This window comes from Martes martes (genome assembly GCF_963455335.1).
Source record: "Martes martes genome assembly, chromosome: 3".
Taxonomy (NCBI): Eukaryota; Metazoa; Chordata; class Mammalia; order Carnivora; family Mustelidae; genus Martes; species Martes martes.
This window is the reverse complement of record NC_137890.1, coordinates 122,437,854-122,455,644: the sequence shown is the minus strand read 5'-3', so window position 1 is coordinate 122,455,644 and position 17,791 is coordinate 122,437,854. Positions and strand designations below refer to the sequence as shown.

At 34.4% G+C, this 17,791-nt stretch overlaps 1 protein-coding gene across 1 annotated transcript in view; it reads right to left on the bottom strand.

Annotated features, from left to right (window-relative positions):
- Window positions 1–17,791, bottom strand: part of SESTD1 (SEC14 and spectrin domain containing 1) — a 141,563-nt gene that overhangs the window by 46,916 nt on the left and 76,856 nt on the right. The window contains exons 5-7 of the mRNA XM_080797854.1: window positions 17,403–17,516; window positions 3,442–3,555; window positions 1,936–2,033 (exon numbers count right to left, since the gene is read on the bottom strand). Of these exons, the coding sequence (XP_080653980.1) occupies window positions 1,936–2,033; window positions 3,442–3,555; window positions 17,403–17,516 (326 nt within the window). The remainder of the gene's footprint in view (window positions 1–1,935; window positions 2,034–3,441; window positions 3,556–17,402; window positions 17,517–17,791) is intronic.

Genomic DNA, 17,791 nt, shown 5'->3' with positions numbered 1-17,791 from the left:
TTTTCCCACTGCATATTTATTCCAAAATGAAATGTGTAACTATATAACAACTCAGAAATGTGAACATTAAAAATGCATGGAGCCATCTTCCAATTAAGCATTTACTTATCTACAGCAACCTTTGAGAGCTACAAACAGTCTCTGATATTCGTGTGCATATGCATCCCCAAGCAGTTGTACTCTCTTCCCTGTACTAATTGTGCTTAATTTGCAGTTGGACGATGCTCTGTAATTTTTTAAACACATATAGGAAGTAGAAGATGAAGGAAAGGTAGGGTACATAGCAAATCAAAGCCTAGGACCTTGCTGCTATAAATGACAGGTCCTGCTCTAAATCTTCCACTTTTGTCAATTAATCTGGGCCCTTACCTCTTGTGTAGCCTGGACGTTTCTGGAGTAATAACATCAAAAAGGTGATGAAAATTTCAAGTGGAGGGACTATATTATCTGGGATTTAGTGGAGGGACTTTATTATCGAGATTTTAAAAAGACTAAGTAATAACACTTGAGTTCCTTGGGGAGGAACTGGAAATACAAGATTTTATTTGATACTTCACATAGTCACGCAAACTAGCACTTCCCAAAGTGTTTCCCAAAACACTGAACAAGATATTATTAGATGGAGAAAAGGGGGTCCCACTGGCATGTAAGTAAGTACAGGAAACAGGTTTCTTTACTGCAATGCTTTCTCAGGACCTGTAATCTATAAATGTTCACAATCATTCTCAGAGAGGGAATATGGTAAACAGCATTAAGCTGTGACCATGAACTTGTTTTCTACAGGGACCCTCTTAGGACATCTTTTCTGAGGAAAACGACTTTAAGAAGCATCAAACTTACTCTGCCGGGCTACTCGGAAAGCAAGAAGTTTGGCTAATTTTTGTCAACCAACTTGTGCAATGTTTTCAATTCCTAAGCCATAGCATGGAGTGTATGTGTTATCTATATACACACATTTATGTGTATGTCAAAATTTTACATTTTATATTTTTATGATATCTACAAGACAATAATGTTCCTAAATGCTTCCTGTGACTTTAACTAGATTTCCATTCAAACCATTTGTTTTCACATTTTCACTTTGTTTTAATCAAGAGTGGGTGTTAAACTCTGACCTCCTCACATCCCACCTCCCTTATTATCTCAGTTAACTGGTATGTTGACTATATTTGTATTCAAGGAAAAATAAGATTCATATTATCAAGGTTTCATTACATTTTTAAGATCAGATTCAAAAGACACAGACAAGGATGAGGGTTGATCCTTTCCAATTTCCTAATGAAAAATTATTGTCCTAGTAACCACTTTGTTGAGAGACCAGAAAGAATTAATTTGCTTCCTAAAAAGTTTTTAACCTGGGGAGAGAGATTTGGCTTATCAACAAAAAAATGAAAATTGTTAAGCCTGTAAAGTTCAATAGAAATCTGTTAAAATGATAAATCTAGATAGTTATATTTAGATAATACAGCTGAACAATTACTTCATCCAGAGTCAAAAACACTAAATTCTCCAAACTGAACTCATAAATATCACATATTTTATAAGGACCTAGGAGTTCTAGAAGGTAGGCATTTAAGAGGTATTTAAATAAGGTTATAATAATTTTACTTCAAGCCACAACCTTTTCCTTTATAAGCAAAGTAGAACTCTAAAAAGAAAATGGTTTCATTTTGAGAACATGTTCTTGCAGATGAATTTTTAAGGTAAATACATTTTATTCATCAAAAAGCCTTTATAGAGAAACTCCGATTCAAATCAAGAAATTTTACATGTAAAGCAAATTCTCATGAATAAATTTAATTCAACTTTTGTATGTCAATTTTGACTGGAGAATTGCTTACACCTTACCTCTTTTAGCTTGCATTAATAGAGATATTCTTCTTCAGGTTAATCATAGCTTTGCAAAGGTATAATTGCAAGACACCAGCCACCTACCTTTCTTTCTCTTGCTGATTTCCTTTATCACTTCCATTGTTAATCAAAGCAAGTTCATCTAGTAACGATGTAGATTCCTTTGTAAACTTCTCAAAAACCTACAATAAGATTTCGTTAACATATTAAGAATAATCTTGAAAGTTAATGTTTACATAAGGATTTTCAGTTAAGATGAATAGAATTAGCCAGGCATAATTCCCTTTTCCTCTCTTGACGTCACTTAGTACAATTCAACGACCACTGCACAACAACTTAAAAAAGAGAAAACAAAATCCCCCTTCCAGAACAATGAATAGTTTCAATGTAAGAAATTTTCAAAATTTAAAAAAGAAATATTTATAAAGATTTTATTTACTTATTTGACAGAGATCACAAGTAGGCAGAGAGGCAGGCAGAGAGAGAAAGAGAGAGAGAGAGAGGAGGAGGAAGCAGGCTCCCTACTGAGCAGAGAGCTGATGCGGGCTCCATCCCAGAACTCTGGATCATGACCTGAGCGGAAGGCAGAGGCTTTAACCCACTGAGCTGCCCAGGCGCCCCTAAAGAAATTATTTGTATTCCTCAGACAAATTTATTTTTATTCCTGTGTTTTGTGAAGAAACATGTGCACTAGTAAGAGTTATAACTACATGAACATGCTTTGGGCCACTATTAATCTTCTAATTCCAGATACAGAACTTTTCTTTATGTTTTCCTATCACCAATCCATACTGGTTGCATATACTGATGGCTTTTATATATAAGCATGTAGCATAAAAATAAGTTAGTTATAACTTTAACATCGTTTCTTAAAACATTTCTAAAAACGGATTTGGGCAAGTGTGTTTATAATAAAGGGGACACTCATTTGTCTGATATAACTGTCCAAATATGATCGAAATCAAGTTATCCATTCCGAAATACCCCAGTTTATTATTCTTCAATAAAATTAAGCTTATACAGTTGACCCTTGACCATGTTATTGGGAAGTCAAAAGTTATACACAGATTTTCAACTCTGGAGAGGGTTAGGGCTCCCAATTCCCATTCATTCAAAGAATAACTGTTATCTGAACTGAGTTAGTTAAAAGTTGTTCTTTTAGTCCCCAGTAGTTTGATTAGACAATGCCATAGCAAGCAAAGGAGTTGACTTCAGTATGGCCAAAGATACATTTTCAGAAATGAAAACCTTAACCTGTCAAACTGCTTTTCCAGTCAAACTGATGTTTAAATATCCTCTCTGAAAACGGTACATCAATTCGATTACCTCTCAAGAAATTGTGCTACTCTGTCATTCAACTAAAATATTCAAAATTTTGATAGTAATACTGCTACAAATGACAACAACAAAAGCAAGCACTTACAAGTCTGACTGCAGACTATTTGCCTTCAAGCATTATGCTATCAAGTGGTATGCACTATATTTTATTTTTGTAACAAAGAACAATCTACATGCTAGTTAATTAAAATGATAAAGTCACCAAAATATGTCTATTTGTATGTAATAACAATCTCACTATAGTATACCAACCAGTCTCTTATTTAACCAGTCCATGTGATCATACGTGAGACTCCCGCCAAAATCTTCTGTTAACTGGCATGGTTCTATGTAACGAGTCAATTTATTGGCAGACACTAAAATAACCTATAGAAGTAAAAAGAAAAGAACCATTTAGCAAGCCAGTGTTAATGGCAATGAACGCAATAAGGAGGTAAAATCAGGTTAAAATATGCAATACTGCTTCCAAAATGATGATATTATCATGTATTTGATTAATACAAGATTTAATACATTAGTAGAAGCATTTAAATTCAATTAAAAAATTGTGGATATCTGCTAAGAGTAAGTTATTATAAACCATATATAATAGCACATTTAAAAACATCAGATGCAGCTGAGATGAAATATTTTCAAAATTTTATCAATATTAATAACTTCTTGGTAATAAAAATCAGTTCCTTTGATACAATGTATTCAGCAAAAAAGTTTGCATATGGCCTTAAAATTAGCCAATTACAATAAGATGATAAACACAAATAATGATAAATCTGGCAACCAAAAAATTATACACATTAAAGTTTCTATAACATTTTTTGATTATGTATTAACAAAACATGTCCTGTAATAGTACAGTAAAACTCGGGATAATATATACTAATATTTAATTTGAAAATCAGAACTAAAAAGCAGGGAGAAGTTCAGAGAATTCATAAACTTGAAATTTACATATTAACTTGATAATCTTTTAACGCTGAACTTTAAAATATTAAAATATTTTAAGTACAAATTATAGAATGACCTAAGAGATCATTGTGTGTTAAATAAAATTTCAATGAGGATAGGGACGCCTGGGTGGCTCAGTTGGTTAAGCGGCTGCCTTCGGCTCAGGTCATGATCCCAGGGTCCTGGGATCGAGTCCCACATCAGGCTCCTTGCTCAGCAGGGAGCCTACTTCTCCCTCTGCCTCTGCCTGCCTCTCTGTCTGCCTGTGCTCACTCTCTCTGACAAATAAAATTAAAAAAAAAAAAATTTCAATGAGGATATACAGGAATACAAAAGAAAATATATGTGTGAGAGAAAGATATTCAAATGGTAGTGTCAATACAAAATGATAATGTGGAAATTTTAATACCCACCCCCAAAATGTGCAAGTGAAACAATGTGTTTAATGTGTTCAGCTGGAAAAAGCACCATTTACACCTTAACAATAACAAAAGCCAGATAATTGATAAAATTATAACTTCTGTGGAACTTTCTCAGAGAGCCATGGTCACAGAAAAACCACCTACTCTGAAAACAAAGAAAAGACAGCACCATAGAGAGAATGGTGGAAGGGGAGCCCAGAAAGTGGCATGAGCAAAGTTTTGGGGGATGTTGGAATTCTTCGGTATCTTGACTATGGTGAAGGATTTATAACTATATGTATTGGTCAAATCTCATAAGTACATGAACATTACTGCTCAATAAAGCTCATTTTTAAAAAATTTTTTTAAAAGACAACAACAAAAATACCATAAGAAGGACTTATGGGCAAACTACTAGAGAAAAAAAGAAGGAAAAGAAAAATTTAGAAATATACGCAATATGCAAAACTGGGTACATCAGAAATATATATGAAGTTATATATGAAGTTATATATGAAGTTATATATGAAATATATATGAAGTTATACTATAAACACTAAATGAAGAGAAATCACCAAAACAGTGAACTGCTTTGGCTAAAGGGGGGGAGGGATAAATCATCTTAGTAAGATACCAACAACACTGTACTAAAAGTTCAAAAAAAAATCAAGGAAAAATGGATCCTATCATAATAATTAAACTTTGTAACAAACTGTTAGTGATAATAATATATTAAGTGTAAACCAAAAGGTTTAAACGTTTATATTAGAAAAGAAGGGATAATGAATAATGAATTAAGTGACCCACTTATGAAGTTGGCGTCAGAAAGTAGTGCAAGAACAGAATAAATCCAAAGAAAATAGAAGGAAGAAGGTAAAAAAATAAATTAATAAAGCCAAAGTTGTTCCTCAAAAAAACTAAAATTCACAAATTTCTGAGACAATAAAGAAGGAAAGCACAAATAAATAAATAATAGTAAGAAAGAAAAGAACACAGCTACATTGACAGCAGTGGTTTAAAAGATAATATGGACACAGAACAATCTTGCATAAATAATTATGCAAATTTAGAAGAAATGGACAAATTCCTCTAAAAAATCATTTAACAAAATTGACATAAGAAAAAACAAAACACTTATACCAATGAAGTAAAGTGAATCACTAGACTCTTTACATGTTCAGTAATCATACTATTAGTGATAATTTTAGTATTGCTATTCTGAGATCATTTGATGAGGAAGAAAGCAAATGATTAATATAAGACATTTTAACTCTGCCATTCCTGAGGTCATTAAGAAAATGGAATTATTGAGAAGGAAGATGTAACAGGGAAAAAGTTACCCTTATGCTCCTCACTTTGAGTTGGAAGTATCAATTTAAACTCATGATGTATTTCATTTTGAATAAAAACATACACACTATTCTCACACACAAATCTAGTTCTGACCATTGAGAAGTTTAAAAAGGATGACCAGTTCTGTAGAAATGCGCACCTCTAGTACCCAGACTGTTACCTCCAAATACCATTTCCCTCTAAAGGGAATCAGGGCTCCTTGGAGAAATGTCCAATTTCAGGTCTTGGGGCTAGAAACATTCATGATGAGCTTAAATCATCTTCTCATCCAGATATCAACAGAGGTATAAAGCCTACTTGGGTTGTGCCAAAAGGCTAGAAAAGTCTTCCAATGGCCGAAGATGGAACAATTTGCATACCAATAAAAATAATAAATGCCATATTTTGAAACATTAAGTATGATTAATTCAATGAGCTCATACTGATACAAAATAAATTATTATTGGACTATACTGGGGAAAATTTTAATTTATTGAAAGCTAGCAAACATAGGGAAACAGGCATTTATTTCATCTTTCATATACAAACTGTACCACTGGGTAAACAATCAATAAGGTAAGTTTCTCATTATTGACATGTTCCAGCTAGTGAATGAAAAAAGAATAGCACTAGAATATTATCATTTTAAATCTTTACTAAGTCAAGGCACTAAACATAAAGGGACACTGGCATCACAAAAAAGATAACCATTGTGAGTTTCATGATCAAGGAACACATTAGCATTAATGGATGGCCTTGAAAAAGAAAAAAATCAAACATGGATCTAATCAACTGTCTAAATCCAATTGTCAATTTATAGAAATACAGAGATTCAAAAAGGCAGAAGAATATGTTAAACTACACCACAGAGATGCTTGCTGCAATGAAAAACTGTAAAACAATGTGGTCTTGTCAAGCAAAAAAATACATAAGAAAGAAGAAAGAAGAAAGAAAAATTAACATTAAAAAGCTTTATTTAATGAATTAATATAGAATCCCACAACCAATAATAAGAGAATTAACATTAAAAAGCTTTATTTAATGAATTAATATAGAATCCCACAACCAATAATAAGAGAATTATGTATCCTTTTCAAGCAAGCATTAAATATTTAAAAACTTCACTATGTATCAGACCATAAAGAAAGCCGTGGTATATTTCAAAGGAACTAAGTGATAATATTCTATCACCACAATGAAATTAATTAGAAATCAATAATTATTCAAATCAGAAATCATTAAGATTTTAAGATCCTATCTACTTGGAAAGGGATCTCAACCAATTACAATATGTCAACACTATTTGGATGCTGATTCAAATCAATCAATCTGTGTATATGCATAATTTATATATAAACTTAAAAATGCATTTTAAAATATATTATTTATATATTTATATACAGCTCCATCCTTTTATGATATTTATTAGATAATTATAAAATTGAAATCAACTAACTTTGATACTAAGGAATTGTTTCTTTTAAGGTATAATAACAGTATTGGGTTTTATTTTTTTAAAAGAATCTTTATGTTTTAGAGACACATAGTAAAATATTTACAAATAAATTCAAATGCCTCCAATTTCATTCACTGTAATATCCCCAGTCTTCTTTGAGGGAAGTGGATAAGGGTAAGGATGGAGCAGGATGGATCATGGTTTGACAGATGCTGGAACTGGGTTTAGGAATGCCTGGAGTTAAATATATCTTGTTTACTTTTTTTTTTAATGTGTTCATAATTCTTTATAATGAAAATACTAAAAACCTAAAATACATGTATGTATGTGTATATATATACATAGAGAGAGAGAGAGAGACTCTCTTAAAAGAGTCTTTTTGGAAAGAATATGCCCAGCCAGTTTATAAGTTTTAAAAATCAAAGAACAAATCATTTCAATCATTTTTCTTTAAAGGTTTTTTTTTTCTTTTTAAGATTTTATTTATTTATCTGACAGAGAGAGAGAGCACACGAGCACAAGCAGGGTCAGCAGCAGAGGGAGAGAGAGAAGCAGACTCCCCGCTGAGGAGGGAGCCCAATATGGGGTTTGATCCTAGGACCCTGGAATCATGACCTGAGCCAAAAACAGATGCTTAACTGACTGAGCCACTCAGGTACCTCCAGATCATTTCAACCTTAAACAAATGCTTCCAGAGAACAGAAATGTAGGGAACACTCCCAACTTATTTTATGAGACGAACATTGATACCTAAAGACAATCTGAAGAAAGAAAAGATCATATGACTTGCAAATATCAAGTATTAGCCAATATCAAGCTAGGGTGTGAAGCAGTGAAAATTTTATATACTACAAGTGGATAGATACATTAGAATGCTTTTTTGGAAAGCAGTTTGGCATTATCTTAAAAATCTGAACACTTGTATAAACTGTGCCTAGACAATCAGCAAACAGAGAAAACCTCATACATGTTTTATCTGAAGACATGTAAAAGAATGTTTGTAGCATATCATTCATAATGGCAAAAAAATGGAAACAATCCAAATGTCCATGAACAGGAGAATAAGTGCATTGTTTTTATTCACACAGCAGAATAACACTCAGCAATGAGAATGAATCAACTACATCTACTGCAAGAATATGCATGAACCTCAAACATACAATGAGTGAGAAAAAGCAGGTCAGTGAACACTAAAGTCATACCATTTCTAAAAAGCTCAAAAACAAGTAAAACTAATATAATACTTAATAATAAATAGTATCTTTAAATGGCAACTCTACAGATATAAATGTAAAATAATAAAAGATAAACACTCCCTATTTTCTTCTAAAGATTTTGTCCTTCACATTTAAGTTTTTAATATGTACACACACAAACACAGACACACACAGAATGAGAAAATGAACAAAAGATGGATAAATACAAACAAATACCTTTGTTTCAAGACACTGATAGCTAGGTTCTTAGGCTAGGTTGTGGGTATCCAAGTGTTTTAGTATTGTTTTGTATATACATACGTTTTTAAAGAATATATACCAAGGGATGCCTGGGTGGCTCAGTGGGTTAAGCTGCTGTCTTTGGCTCAGGTCATGATCTCAGGGTCCTGGGATCGAGTTCCGAATCAGGCTCCTTGCTCAGCAGGGAGCCTGCCTCTCTCTCTGCCTCTGCCTGCTTGTGTGCTTTCTCTTTCTCTCTTTCTGACAAATAAATAAATAAATAAAATCTTTTTAAAAAAAAAAAAAAGAATATATACCAAATAATGTGTTAAAAAACTGAAAACAGGGCAGCTGGGTGGCTCAGTTGGTTAAGCCACTGCCTTTAGCCCAGGTCATGATCCCAGAGCCCTGGGACTGAGTCCCATATCCAGCTTCCCCTGCTCTGCAAGGAACCTGCTTCTCTCTCCCCTCTGCCTACCATCCCCACTGCTTGTGCACTCGCTCGCTCGCTCTCTCTCTGTCAAATAAATAAATAAATAAAAACTTAAAAAAAAAAAAAAAAAAAAAACCTGAAAACAGAAAGACTCAAGAAAGAATCAAGAGAAGGGACCGACTAACAGCAGGAGCACAATGAAATCTCATGCACCAACGGAAGAAAGTAACTTCTCGGAGCACCAGAGTGGCTCAGTCGTTAAGTATCTGCCTTTGGCTCAAGTCATGATCCCAGGACCCTGGGATAGAGCCCCACAATGGGCTCTCTGTTCAGCGGGAAGCCTGCTTCTCCCTTTCCCACTCCCCTTGCTTGTGTTTACTCTCTCGCTGTGTCCCTCTCTGTCAAATAAATAAATAAAATCTTAAAAAAAAAAAAAGTAACTTCTCTGAGGCAGCTTTTAGGGAGGTTACACAGAAAACAAAGAAAAATCTAGAGATGGTGGTAAGAGAAAAGCTGAGGGAGTTTATATGCCTTTTTTCCCCATTTAAAAAGTAAAAGAAAAGATAAAGAACTTCAAATTACATTTTTGACTAGTTTAGAAACAGCAAACTATATTATGCCTAAATGGCAATTAATGTAATCTCTCTTTTATGAGTTTAGCATATCTCAATTTCACTATTTTCCTGTTTAGGTAACAATAAGAGCTAATTTAAAATAAATATCTTAACATTTTTTTAAATAAAATAAACATCTTAGAATAAAAAGAACACAGAAAAATATTACTCTTTTAGTGAAAAACTTGTCACAGACAGCTTTATCCTCTTGTTCCAAAGAGGCTTATTTAGACTAGCTCTTAGAGACTGGCATGATGTTAAACTGTCACTAGAAGTGGAGTAAGGCCGCAAGAACAATCTCATCGGCCAGCAAGCCCTTCTGGGATCTAGGCAGATACTTCCACACAGTCACCTCCTAGGAAGGGGGCTTTTCCTTTCTAGAAAGTGCCTAGTAATCAATTAACTAGATATATACCAACAATGAAACAGAAACATGTATTTATGAGGAAATAAACTACTTTGCTAAATTGAGCACCAATTCACATCTGAAAGATACCCCCACAATACTCTCGCCTGAAAAGACAACTGAATAGAAAATGTTAACAAATATAAAATATAATGAATGATCTCTCTGCTCTTCTACTGTGCCCTATTTGGCACAGTAGTCTATTTAAACACTGAAATAATATCTCTTGAAAAATCAAACATGTCCCTTATAATTTAACTTTTAGTGATGTGTCATTCGTTTGTTCATTTTTTACTTAGTATGAGTTAAATTTATTTATTAGAAGTATTATTTAGTAGAAGCTACGTGTTCTACTGCTGAGAATAGGATAAACTAAGATATGTTTCTACAAAGGAAATGAGCTTTTACTTCTGCAGTATTCCAGATAGAGTTGTGCAATGCTTTCACAAAAAGAAATAGATTAAAGTTTTCTGGTTTATTTCTACAGCCTTAGTAAAAAATACTCTAAATCTAAATGTTGTTGTCCCTTTGATATAATAGAACAGAGGGTCCAAATTTTTACTAGAATATGCCAAATGATTTCCAAATTCCTGTCTTAGGTTAAGCACCAATATAATTGAAAGGATACTAGGCACTAGGAGCCAATCACTCCAGGTTTGTACCCTACCTCTGCCACAAATTCACTGGCCTTGTAAGAAGTCAACCTAAAGGAACTCACTCCAGGCTTATTTCCCCAAACTGCCAAAGAAGGCACTGCATTAAACTGTGATGTCTCTTTAAGCTCCTTAGAGGATTCTAGTAAGTTGTCAATCTATACATTTAATTTGGGCCATTCTCTCTTATATATGACCTATCTTGTGCAATGAAGAGGATTTGTCACTTTCTACACACACTGGTCTTGGATCATTAGTTAGGCCTCAAAAAACAAAAACAAAAGCAACAAAACAAAAAATAAAAAACAAAAACCAGAATCAGATGCAGTATTAAGAAGAGATAAGAAAACAATTTAGAATGGTGGCTGATTATCACTGCCAATAAATAACACTTTCACTCTCATGAATGACAATACACAATAAGGTAGAGATCCTTTTGATTATTAGTCTCCCAATTTGAGGATAAGATTAATACCAGTACTACTTCAATTTTATCTTGTCATTTGATAGACTACAGATACTATCATCTAAGCAAAAAAAGCTTTCAGAGTCACTAGGTATAATGCTGCTGAAGATAAAAGTACATGAATCTCTGAATTGCTAAAAGGGAAACTGGACAGGTAGATAACTATTTCAGAGATAAGACAATACATAAGGAAATATTTAGGTGAGCAACAAGAGAAGAATATTCAATAGCTAACGAAAAACATTGGAGAAGTGAGGAGGAAGAAGTCATCTAGAAGAAAAATTAAGAAAAGATGACGAGCAAGGAAATGTGAAATCATGTGGGAAGAACAAGGTGCCATTAAAACAACTACTACATGTTTATTTGATCAATGTTGTCGACACCTGGTAATAAATTCATCTTATGGATAATTCTATGAAGTAAAACATACTCTTGCTTCTAGGAACAGCAGTATTTATACCAAAGTTATACTTTAACAATACTTAGAATACAGGCATGCCTGGGTGGCTCAGTCGATTAAGTGTCTGCCTTCAGCTCAGGTCATGATTCTAGGGTTCCTACTCAGTCTGCTGCTCCCTCTCCCTTTGCCCCTCCTCCCTAACTCCTGCTCTCTCTCACCTCTCCCTCTGTCAAATGAATAAATAAAATAAAATAAAAAATAATAAAAAATAAAAATATTTAGAATATAAACAAAAACACAAGCTTAATTACAACAGCCCAAATGATCCAAATAACACCAAGGAAAATAATTTTTAATTAAACAAACATCTACACTGAATTTAATTATATATAGCTCTAAGTATCAAAAATGGCTGTGTTGAACTGTACCATAAAGTCAAATGTATTTGTCAGTGCATTAGCCAGCATTTGAAATGACTTATTCTCAACTCATTAGGGATATTACAGGCTTTTTAATAAGTGCCTAGTCCTTATTTACTTGGGAAGATACTCTAGATGAATCTTCAGAGTCTAAAAGAAAACAATATGGAGATAACAAGAAACTTCATAGTTGAGTTTTAAACATCAATCTATGACATTAGATCCAAGAAGACAGGAAATGTGTCTTCTATTTTACCCTCTAAGATGCAAGGTGTTTAGCCACTATGAATTCATATATATCATGAGACCAACAAAGCAAAGCATTTCTGAGCAGATACCTATGCTTAAGCAGGATGTGACGGGCTCTTCATAAAAGAGATCTTTTCTCCTACTGAATGTTTGCACCTTTAGTTTCTACACCACTTGCCTCTGCTCACTTTGCATGATCACAGAGCAACATTTCCTGTGCGCCCTTGGTATGAACAGCACACCTCCCACCAGTCAGAAGTACTCACTCACCATGGCAACATTCAGGCCTCCTGCTTTCAAACTTAACTTTACTCTCTTCCCTCGCTATACTTTTGTTTCTCCTCTTTGGGATGCAGTTTCCCGTTCAACTATCAGGGTAACACCTTTCCTAATGGAACCCAGCAGCCCAGACTGCTTTCCCCTACAATGCTAGCACACCTTTCCACTAAGCCTATACCACAGTCAAGTTAACCAATGATTAAAGCGTATCAGATAAAAGCAGGGGGAAAATGCAACTCATTTCTGCTTAGGATGTAGAAGGCTGGAAAGAACAATGCTCCAACCCTTACACCACCATCTCCACCATCAAAATGATGCAAGTTAATCTGAAAAACGAAAACTTTTCTTGAACCCATGAGGGTTAACAGGAAAACCAACTAACTTGAAATTTAAGGATAGACCAGTGCCTTCGAGAAAAGGTGGGGCTAGAGCACTTGTTTACCTGGGAAAAAATGCCTGACATGATACAAGCCAAGAAAGAATTCAGCTAACATTTTTAATGAATTGCTAAAGGCCAAATGTGAACTAATGTGAAAATAGAGAACCCCTGGGAAGCATGGACACGAAGAACTCCATCACTTGAGGGCTCTTCTCCACAGACCTCCTAGGAATCATGAGAAAGACTGGGATAATAAAGATCAGAAACTTCAACAAAACAGCCTCTCTCAGAGTACAGGCCTGGGGGATGCAAATAGTAGCCACCACTAGAAAGGCATGAAGCTGAAGAATGGCAGAGATTCTTCAACTCTCTCTCTTCTAGAAAATAAAAACCTTCATGACCTGAGGGAAAAGCAGCAAACCCAGATGACCTTAGAGCACAAATACAGCCCCACTGTACCTAGAGGGAAGGAAAAGAAAAGCCCTCTATCCTACTAGAGACAAGACTATATGATGAGCCCAGGGTATCATAGGCCTCCTAAACCTGAGTTGAGGGCTCTATTCCCTAGACTCAGTGTCACAAAGCCAGCCTAAGACTGAGGCTGAACCAGAACAACAGAAAATGCCCCTCTGACAAATACTGAATAACAAGGAACAGCAGTCTTCTGCTAATGGAGTGTCAAAATTGCAAAGAGATCTTTTCTGAGGCAAGGTGCAAAGGAAAGACCTATAGTTGAGGGTGGTATAAACACAACCTAAGCCTGTGGTGCACTGAAGAAAATAATAGCAACAACAAAAGTCAAAGTCAATTCAACTCCTGGCTAGGCTAATTCTCCTGCCGCATTAAAACCCTAGCAAAAGCCAAGATGGACCCATGCGTAGGTACAATACTATTTACCTCAGTCCTAAACAAGATGTCCAACATGCAACAAAAGACAAGGAATGCAAAAAGCAAGATAAAAAACAATCCACTGTCAGGAAACAAAACAAAAGATATAACTAGAGTAAGACCCAGAACAGTAGACGTATCAAGTAGGGAATTTAAGATAATGTAATACATGCTGAAGGTTCTCATGGAAAAAGTGCAAGACAACATGCAAGAAGAAATGGGGAATTTCAACAGAGATAGAAATTTAAAAAATAGAAATGTTACAAACCGGGAATGCAAGCTGGTGCAGCCACTCTGGAAACAGTATGGAGATTCCTCAAAAAAGTTGAAAATAGGGCTACCCTATGTCCCAGTTATTGCACTACTGAGTATTTACCCCAAAGATACAAATGTAGTGATCCAAAGAGGCACCTGCGCCCCAATGTTTATAGCTGCAATGTCCACAACACCCAAGCTATGGAAAGAGACCAGATATCCACTGACAGATGAATGGATAAAGAAGATGTGGTATATATATATATATATATAATGGAATATTATGCAGCCATCAAAAAAGCAATCTTGCCATTTGCAACAACATGGATGGAACTAGAAAGGATAATGCAAAGTGAAATAAGTTGATCAGAGAAAGACAATTATATGAACTCACTGATAGGTGGAATTTAAGTAACAAGGCAGGGGATGATAGGGGAAGAGGGGAAAAAATGAAACAAGACAAAACCAGAGAGGGAGAAAAACCATAAGAGACTCTTAATTTTAGGAAACAAACTAAGGGTTGCTGGAGGGGAGGAGGGTGAGGGGAATGAGGCAGTTGGGTGATGGACACTAGGAAGAGCATGTGTTGTGGTGAGTGCTGGGTGTTGTTAAGACTAATGAATCACACACCTGTAACCCTGAAACAAATAATACATTATATGCTAATCTTAAAAAATTGGGGTACCTGGGTGGCTCAGTTGTTAAGCATCTGCCTTCAGCTCAGGTGATGATCCCAGGGTCCTGGGATTGAGCCCCACATCAGGCTCCCTGCTCAGCAGAAAGCCTACTTCTACCCTCTCCCACTCTACCGGCTTGTGTTCCCTCTCTCGCTGTCCCTCCCTCCCTCTCTCTCTCTCTCTGTCAAATAAATAAATAAAATCTTTAAAAAAAAAGAAAAAAAAAAAAAAAGAAATGTCACAAACCAAAAACATGGTAATGTAGATAAAGTAATCTTACAATGAATGGGTCTCAACAAACTCAATAAAGACAAACAAACAGTAACTTGAAAATGGATCAACAGAAATACCCAAACTGAAACACAAAGAGATAAAACAAAATAAATAAATAAATAAATAAATCAGAACAACAACCCAGAATGGTGAGAAATTTTCAAATAGTCTAAAATGCATATAATCAGACTTCTAGAAGAAATAGAAAAAGAAAATGGGGCGAAGAAAATATTTGAAAAGAAAATATCTAAGAATTTTCCAAAATTGATGGCTGACATAAAACCAGAGATCCAACAAATGTAGAGAACACCAAAGAGAACAAATACCAAATAAAATACACCTAGGCATTATATAATAAAAATGCTGAAAATCCAAAAATAAAGTGAAAATCTTTTTTTTTTAAGATTTTATTCATTTATTTGACAGAGAGAGAGATCACAAGTAGGCAGAGCAGCAGGCAGAGAGAGAGGGGGAAGCAGGCTCCCCACCGAGCAGAAAGCCTGACGCAGGGCCACCCAGGAGCCCCTAAAGTGAAAATCTTAAAGGTGGCCAACAGGGAAAAAAGATATATGGCACACAGCAGGCCAAGGATACAAATAATAGAACTCTCCTCAGAAGCTATGTGAATGAGGGGAGCCTGCGTGGCTCAGTGGGTGAAGTCTCTGCCTTCAGTTCAGGTCATGATCTCAGGGTCCTGAGATCAAGCCCCACATCAGGCTTTCTGCTTGACAGGGAGCCTGCTTTCCCCTCTCTCTCTGCCTGCCTGCTTCTGATCTCTCGCTCTCTCTCTCTGTCAAATAAACAAATAAAATCTTTTAAGAAAAGAAGATATGGGAATGAGAAGTCAATGGTGTTATATAGTTAATGTGCTAAAAGAAAAAAATAATGAAACAAAACTCCATACCCATTGAAAATATCTTTCAAAACCATAACAGAAACAATAGGTTTTTTTAAGGAAAACAAAAGCTAAAAAAATTCAAAACCGACAGACCTGCTCTGCAAGATACGTTAAAGGAAGTCCTTCAGGCAGAAGGAACATATCAAACAAAAAGATGAATCTCCAAAAAGAAATGAAGAACACCTTAAGTGGCATAAAGAAAGATAAAATTCATTTTTTTATTATTTTAATTGCTGTAAATAAACTATCAGTGGCAAAAATAGTAACCATCTATTGTGTGTTTATAGAACAGGAGAAGTAAAATGAATGACTACAATGGAAGTACTGGATATATACTGTTTAAGTAATTTCTACTACATATTAAGTGCTATATTATTTAGGTAATTAAAGATGTACATTGTGAACTTAGGGCATGCAAATAAAAAATTTTTCTTAATAAGAGATATAAACTACAATGGAGATAAAATGTAATCATAAAAAATAATCCAAAAGAAGGCAAAAAAAAAGAACCAAAAAGTACATAAAATCTAGCAAGATGATAGATTTTAATCCACCTGTATCAATAATTAGACTGAATATAAATGGTTTTATGAAACACTGTAAAGGACATATTGTCAGAATGGATATGAAAGCAAGACCCAAGGTACTATAAGAAGCCCACTTTAAATATAAAGAAATAGGTAAATAGATGATAAGTAAAAAGGTAATATGGAAAAAGATACAACATGCCAACACTAGTCAAAAGTAAGCTGAAGAGCTATACTAATGTCAAACAAGGTACAGTTCAGAACCAGATATAGTATCAAGGATAAAAAAACTTTTAACAGGTTGTGGCAGGAAAAATATGACAGAATTGTTTAAATTTGTATTCCATCTGGAACTTCTTTCTGATCTACAATAAGATGTACTTTTTACCCAAGACAGATGAAGACAGAGTGTCCATAGGAAAGGACAGATAACTTTTTTCATGGATCAAAACCAAACCAGATACTAAAAATAATTATGACATATCACACAAAACAGACTCCAATTTCAAAATGTCCAGGATTTCCTAGTATTAGCTAAATGTCCTTTCAGTAATACAATACTTTTTTTGTTTAAATAAAAAGTTCTACTTACTCAGTTTATAAAGAGTGATATAAATGAAAACAAGAAAAAATTTATAGTCTCTGACAAAGAATCATAATATATTCCACAAGTGTCTGAATGTCAATTACATACTCATCATTGCTTAGGCACTGACTCATCACTGCACAAGCTCAGCTTAGCTTCCAACGATGAGCAAATAAAATACCAGCAATATGCTATTTTTAAAGATACAACACGTTTCTGCTTTTTAATAGAGTTTATTTACCTCAAAGCCAAGTCTATCCTTCTCTTTCCAAAAACAAAAATGTGTTACTTTCTTATCCCAGAATTCATCAGGCTTCACTACACAAACAAGGGACACCTCAGCTGGAACAACATTCTATAAAATATAAAAAAAAAAATTATAAATTATACATGTAAAATGAATAATTTATTAAAGTTACAAATTATTAGATTTTCATGGTTGGGCTGAGTAATTAAAAGACCCTTGGAAAAGAATTAAAATAATAAGAAATACTCCAAGCTTCAAAACATACATGGCAATAAAGAAATACTTGGAAAGACAAGTTGATTCAGAAAAGATTTCAATGTAATAGACACAGTACATGTGAATTATTTTTGTGTTGTACCAAATCTAATAGGTATATATTCAGA